General features: G+C 60.0%; 1 protein-coding gene across 1 annotated transcript; it reads right to left on the reverse strand.

Annotated features, from left to right (window-relative positions):
* Positions 1-793: 793 nt before the first annotated feature.
* Positions 794-3,157, reverse strand: LOC119269431 (U-box domain-containing protein 16-like). The gene has a single exon (XM_037551258.1). The coding sequence runs from the start codon at positions 3,082-3,084 to the stop codon at positions 1,033-1,035; it is 2,052 nt and encodes a 683-aa protein (XP_037407155.1). The 5' UTR covers positions 3,085-3,157; the 3' UTR covers positions 794-1,032.
* Positions 3,158-7,487: the final 4,330 nt, after the last annotated feature.

Here is a 7,487-nt window from a genome sequence, read left to right on the forward strand (position 1 = left end):
AGGGGATGGATTTGTCAGGTCTGGGTGTAGATGCTCTCACAGCTCTTCACGGGGAAGCAAGCAAGGCGCGTGCTTCCTCCTTCACTTGAAAATCCCAAGCAATCTTTCCAGTCTGTGCCCAGATAGCCCCACTTCGGTCGGAACGGAGTCGTGCAGAGGTCAAATTCGGGCACCCAGAAGGACAGAACAGAACAGCGCAGATCCTTCACTTTCTCGACGAGGAAACACGAACGCGCGTCCACAGGTGACCCGACAAGACGGCCATCCACTTCAACGAACGCTCGCCGCTCGACCGGCCGCCCGCGGCGCGACGCGCTCCGGTGCGGTCCAAAAGCCGGCGCCGCATGCCCGGTCCAGCGCGTCCGTCGAGCGGAGATCTTGGCGTCTACTCATTGCACCGATCGATCATCCGCCACCCGCCTTTGGCTGCCGTGCGGAGCCGTTGCGTTGCAGACGTGAAGTAGAACCTCCGCCTCTCCCTCCCTTTCCCGCCGCGAATCACGTGGAGTGGAGCACGTACTACGTACACAACCTGGACGGACAGCAGATGGGGGCAGAGCGAAAGGCTGGCCGCCCGCTGGTCCCAATCATCGCTCGCAATCACTCTCTGGCCATGGCCAGGGGGGCGTTGGATTGGACGGACCGATCAACCACCCAATGATAACAAAAACCACGAAGCGCCAATGCGTCCCAGTTGCTTGCTTCCGTTAAATAATCACGGCGAGGAGACGGTTGCTTTCCCCCAAAAATCGAATACCGGTAGCTCAGACGTCAGAAAGATCAGGCAGACCGGTTTCACTTTTGTAGTATCATGTATATTTCGTGTCAAGAAGAAGAACGGGGTAAAATTTTGGTATACAAACGGATGGGATTTTACATCGAGCCGAGCCGGCCGGAGCTCCGTATGCACAGTTGTTTGCTGATCAACACCACTCACTCACATTTTGTTATCTCTCTCGCGTCAAAGAATCGTGACACAACCTGCCTAATCGGACCTTCTGGTTTGTACAAGAAGAGCGTGATTGATTCATCCTAGGAGGCCATCATGGCCGGCGGCACCACGCTGGAGGCGGGGCACTCGGCGCCCCGCTCCCCGTCGGCGGCGGACGCGGCCGCCCACCGCCGGCAGATCCTGCCCAGCGACGCGGCCTTCCGCCTGGCGCGGTCCGTGCCGGTGCCCATCAGCTCCCAGATCGCCCACTCCACGCCGGCCACGCCCATCACCTGCGTCACGGCCCGCGCGCCCAGCCGCCGGCACAGCAGCACCAGCGCCGCCGTCGCCGACTCCCGGGCCCACTCCGTGCCGCGCCGCATCTCGGCCACGAGCCGCGCCACCGCGCCGTCGATGCTCACGATCGCCTCCGCGCCCCCTCGCTTGGCCAATGCCGCCAGCACCGCCGCGGCCGTCTCCTCGTCGCTGATGGCCGACAGCGCCGCCTCGGCCACGCCGGCTTCCACCAGCTTCCCCACGTTCTCCCTCTCGCCCGCCAGCGACAGCAGCGCCGCCAGCGCGTCCTTCTTCGTGCTCGTCGGCCCGGTGCGCACGAGATGGACCAGCTTTTCCACGACGGACGGGTTCCGGCCGAGCCTGCGGCGGTACGTGTGCACGGACGCCAGGCTGAGCACGGCCGCCGCGGCGTTCTCCTTGGCGCGCCACGTCGTGCCGGAGCTCATGATGTGGGTCACCGCCTCCACGGCGCCGTCGGCGTGCATGATGCGCTTCTTGTTGGCCTCGAGGATGGAGAGGTTGAGCAGCGCGGTCACGGCGTTGAGCTGGAGCCCGGCGTCCTCGGAGTAGAGCAGGGGTACCAGCATCGGCACGGCGCCGGCCTCCCCGACGAACGCGCGGTTGTCTGAGCCGGACTTGGAGAGCAGCCGGATCTCGTGGACGACGCGGTTGGCCGCGTCGGGGGAGAATGAGACGGAGAGCTTCTTCACCAGAAACGACGCCGTCATGCGCGCCACCTCGAGCGCCGCCTTGTTGGCGGCCACCGCCTGGGCCTGCTCGCTCTTGCTGGCCTCGCACACCTCCATGGCCACGCCGTTCTCCCGGCACCACTTGGAGATGAGGTTCTTGAGAGACTTGTTGGGCACCAGCTCCAGATTGGCCAAGACCTGCCCCGTCTTGGGACACGTTGACTTGCCGGAGCTGAACCACCGGTCGATCGACTCGCGGTCGTAGGTCTGACCGCTAGCGGCGACGACGGGGTCGCGCATTAGATCGAGGGAGATGGGGCACCGGAGGTCCGGCGGGGGCGCCGGCGACTCCCCGTCGTCTTCGACATCGACGTCCGCCTTGGAATCCGACGGCCGGGGCGTGGCACTGAACAGGACGCACTTGGCGTACCGGAGCAGGCCGACGAGGGCGATCATGGCGGCAGTCCATCTCTCGGACGCCCGGTCGCCGATCTCCCGCTCGAGGCTCTCGATCTCGTCGCTGCAGCTGGCCGGGTCGTTGATGCCAACCTCCTCCAGGATCTCCTCGAGCCTCTCCCGCTCCGGCACGATCTCCCGCTCGATCTCCTCGATCAGCGACAGCACGGTGGCCTTGAGCGCCGGCTCCGGCTCGGCGGCCGACGCGCAGCGGCGGCACTGGCGCGAGGCGAGGGCGAGGAGGTCCATGACGTCGTCGGCGAGGCCGAGCTCGACGACGGGCAGCAGGTCGAGCAGCGTGGCGAGGTCGTGGTGCAGGTCGCGCAGCTCGGCGTCCGTCTCGTCGGACTGCAGCAGCAGCAGCGTGCGGCTCCGCGCGGCGCAGTCGGCCACGACGGCCTTGAAGCGCTGCAGCACGAGGAGCACCTCGCGGAGGCACAGCGAGGCCGACCGCGGCAGGCCGCCCTCGCCCGCGGCGCACAGCAGCAGGTCGTCGAAGGCGGCGGCGAGCAGCCTGGCGCGCCGCGAGACGGACGCGAAGGCGGCGCGCAGGAAGGGCGCGGGCGCGTCGGCGGCCGAGAGGTCGCGCGCCAGGCGGTGCAGCGAGCGGAGCAGGTCGCCGTCGCACGGCGACGCGGGCGGCGGCAGGAACGCCGACGCGTAGGACGTGGACGGCGCGGCGGCGGTCACCACCGCTCTCGGCTTGGCCATTTCCGGTGCGCGCGGTGGCCGCTTGGGAGGCTCCCTGGGAGAGGAGGAAGGTTTGGCGGACGGACGGAAATGGTATTACGCGGGCGGGCGCGGGGGGTTTATAAATGGACAGGACGGAGTGGAGTGAGATTTTTGTTATTACTACTCCGACGATGTAATAATAAGCCGCTGGTTGGGTGGGACTTTGAGAGCTGGGAGGAAGGAATCCGCCCTGTGTCGCGGTGTTGATACTATTATTTTATGGGTTTGTGAACGTCGTATCACGGGAATTATTTTAGTCGTGATTGTTATGCAACATGTGCTTACTTTAACGACGGTGATGATGATGTTGCTCTGGTTTTGGTTATGTATTATTGCGCCGGGGAAGATGGCTGGAAGGGCGGGGCGGGGGCCGTGGCGTGCTGGCCGTCGGATGGGGATGGGAGGTTGGGTTAATCTAGTTGGATGAGTGTGGTGAGTCAGCTCGAGGTGTTTTGGTTTTTGATCATCGGATCGTGTCGCGGCCCACGGGTTCGGCGGCTGGATAAGAGCGAGGACCTCTGCGTTGACGGCCGGCCGTAAAGCACGGACGGATGAGATGGGGCACACGAGAATGCCGTGGCAGTGCCATTTTTTGCTTTACCGGGAGAAGATCGGGCCGTCGAGCTCGGGAGAGGCTGAGCATGGCCGTTACTAGCACGCAACATCTTTGTTCTTGTCCATTTCTTTAGGCCTCTGGAAAGATTATGTTCGACCACGCAGGCTTCACAAGGGAAACACAATGCAGTTTTCCTTCCTTGAGGCATACTGTTCCACTCGAAACAAGCACAAAGCAGCATGTACCTTGAGGCAAACGTCCAACTAATTGGCTGACTCCCTCCTAGAAGGAGTAGAGTGGATGAGCTGAAATAATTTTCTTTGTTGATCATGGCAACTTGGCGGTGGATGCGACCTCGCGGCGAGCTCCGACCGCCCGCAACGTGCCTCCACACACGTTGAACACTTCTAGCTGGATCCAGTAGGGCATGGCCAGCCTTCTGCCGGAGTTGACCTTTCGGCGATACCCAAACTCAAGCCGGAGCATTTCGTCAACTGTTAGCAATTTGAACTTGCGTTTCTTCTCTCCTAACGCACACGGTACACGTACGTAGTGACACGCCGACACACCCAAATCGCGGACCAATGTTAGACTATGTATAGCTTCTGTACCTATGTACGTATATGGTACATATTGTAACACAACCATTATATATAATGAGATAAGCCACCCCTAAAGGGTTGTGCTGGTTTCCCAAAACTTATTGTCTTACATGGTATCACGCTAGGTTACGATCGCTTCCGCTTCTAAACCCTAATACCCGCACCGCCGCCGCAGCCGCCGCCGCCTTCACCGCCGCCGCCGCGCCACCGATCGCGCCGCCGCCATGTCGAGCGCCGCCACCACCGGTTCCACTGCTGCGGGCTTCCTCCCGGCCTCTCTTGCGGCTCTGCTCAACCTCCCGCTCGATGCCGTCTCTGTTCCGGCTCCGATCGGGACAAGGAGCATCGGCTCCGTCTTCTCCACGCCGCCGGCGCCCTCGCTTGGGCGTGACCTCGTGGTCCACACCGCGGCGCCGCCGTCCGCTGCGGACTCCGCAGGCGTCGTCCCGCCGCTCCTGCCGCAAGCGGATCACACTGCCCCGCTGGCGGGGTTGGCGGCGTCCGCCCCGGCCGCGGGCCTTGCGGCGTCCGCACCGGCCGCGAGCTTTGCGGCGCCCGCCCTGGCTGCGGTCCCGCCTCCTCCCGCATCGGCTTCGGTGCCTCCGGCTGCCTTCATGGTGTTTGCACCCCAGGCAGCCTCCTCGATGGGATTGTCTTCGCCGCCGCCGTTTCACTTCGGTCATCTCATCACCATCAAGCTCTCCGCCGACAACTACATCTTCTGGCGTGCGCAGGTTCTCCCGCTCTTGGGGGGTCACTACCTGCTAGGCTACGTCGACGGATCGCTTCCCTGCCCACCCGCTGGTAGACAGCGTGCACGGTCCGGTCTACAATCCGGCCCATCGCGTCTGGACGGGGCAGGACCAGGCAAACCTCTCCTCCATCCAGGGGTCGCTCTCGCCGGCAGTTGCCGGCCTTGTTGTCTTCGCGAAGACGTCTCATGAGGCCTGGACCATCCTTGAGCGCACCTTTGCAGCGCAGTCCCAGGCTCGTGTCTCTGCACTCCGTCGTCAGCTTGGAGAGTGTCAGAAGCTTGACTCCACTGCCACTGAGTTCTACAACAAGGTCAAGGGCCTCGCCGACACATTGGCCTCCATTGGACAGCCCCTCACCGACTCCGAGTTCAACTCGTTTATTGTCAATGGTCTTGATGAGGAGTATGATGCCTTAGTCGAGATCATCAACGAGCGGGGCAACTCGACACCCATACTGGCACACGAGGTTTTCTCTCAGCTCCTTCTCACTGAGCAACGGGTCGAGACTCGCCGCACCAGGGGCACTGGCTCCCTCTCGGCCAACGCCGCCACCAAGGGTGGCCGCTCTTCTTCATCACCCCGGTCTCCCTTGGGGCTGCCACCGTCGCCCGCCTCGGCCCCCCCACCTACTGCGACCTTACCGGGGGCTGGCGGTCCACGTGTGTGTCAGCTTTGTGGCCGCGATGGGCACTGGGCCTCCAAGTGTCATAAGCGCTTCCAGCGAAGCTTCCTTGGTCTTGGCAATGACGGCAAAGATACACGCAACAATGCCCGTCAGGTCGCCATGGCTGATCGTCCCGCGCCGCAGAAGCAACAGGGACACACTCAGTCCTACTCCATCGATCCACACTGGTACATGGACTCTGGGGTGACAGAGCATCTAACCAGCGAGATGGGGAAGCTTCACACTCGTGAACCCTATCATGGCTCCGACAAGATCCACACCGCCAATGGAGCAGGTATGCACATCTCTCATATTGGTCAAGCATCTCTTCTCACTAGACATGCCAATAGGAGTCTTCAGCTTCGCAATGTTCTTCGAGTTCCATCTGTGACCCGTAATCTTCTTTCAGTTCCTAAACTCACAAGTGATAATAATGTGCTTTGTGAATTTCACCCTTTTGATCTTTTTATTAAGGATCGGGGCACGAGGGACATTCTTCTTAGTGGGCGGTTGTGCCAGGGCCTCTACCGTCTGGAGCATCCTGGTGTCGCTCGTGTTTTCAGTGGAGTTTGGGTCTCTCCGTCACAGTGGCATGCTCGTCTTGGTCACCCGGCCACACCTATTGTCCGTCATATTTTGCGTCGTCATGAGCTTCCTAGTTTGTCTAGTCATAAAGATGTAGCAGTGTGTGATGCTTGTCAGCAGGGGAAGAGTCATCAACTTCCTTTCTCGGAGTCCAGTCGTGAGGTGAAACATCCTTTAGAACTTGTGTTTTCAGATGTATGGGGTCCTGCTCAGACTTCTGTCAGTGGTCATAATTACCATATCAGTTTCGTTGATGCTTATAGTCGCTTTACCTGGCTTTACCTTATTAAACGCAAATCTGATGTGTTTGATATTTTTGTTCAGTTTCAAAAACATGTTGAACGTCTTCTCAAGCACAAAATTGTTCATGTCCAGTCAGACTGGGGGGGCGAGTATCGCAACCTCAACTCTTTCTTTGAGTCGCTTGGGATACCTCATCGTTTAGCATGTCCACATACACATCAGCAGAATGGTTCAGTCGAACGTAAGCATCGTCATATTGTTGAAGCTGGTCTTACTCTTTTGGCCCATGCATCTGTTCCGTTTCGGTTTTGGAGTGATGCTTTCACCACTGCATGCTTTCTCATCAACCGTACTCCTACTCGTGTTTTAAACATGAAGACTCCCATTGAGGTTCTCCTTAATGAACAACCTGATTATACCTTTCTCAAGGTATTTGGGTGTGCTTGCTGGCCGCATCTTCGTCCATATAACAAGCGCAAGCTTGAGTTTCGTTCTAAGAAGTGTGTTTTTCTTGGCTATAACTCTCTTCATAAAGGTTACAAATGTCTTCATGTTCCCACTAATCGTGTCTATATATCTCGGGACGTCGTGTTTGATGAGCATGTTTTTCCCTTTGCCAACCTTCCTGTGTCCACTGTCGAACCACCATCCCTGCATTCATCCTCTGTTGCTTCTGACCAATTTGATGATGTTGCATACTCTCCTTTGCTGTTACCTAACCATGGTGCAGGAACCGGACGTGGAGCTCGTTTGGAGCTGTTGGAGGATTCACCATCATCATCGTCGTCTTCTGGTGGGCACGTCGATCGCCCTATGTTGCATGGCATCGATTCGCGTGCCCATGCATGGTCACCCGACGAGCCCGTCGCGCCGAGCATCTCCACTGCTCGGTCCGTTTCGCCAGCGGCCGCCGAGTCGCCCGCGGCTCGGCCCGTCACGCCGTCTTCGCCTGCGGCTCGGCCCGTCACGCCGTCTTC

This window comes from Triticum dicoccoides, chromosome 3A (genome assembly GCF_002162155.2).
Source record: "Triticum dicoccoides isolate Atlit2015 ecotype Zavitan chromosome 3A, WEW_v2.0, whole genome shotgun sequence".
NCBI classification, from domain to species: Eukaryota; Viridiplantae; Streptophyta; class Magnoliopsida; order Poales; family Poaceae; genus Triticum; species Triticum dicoccoides.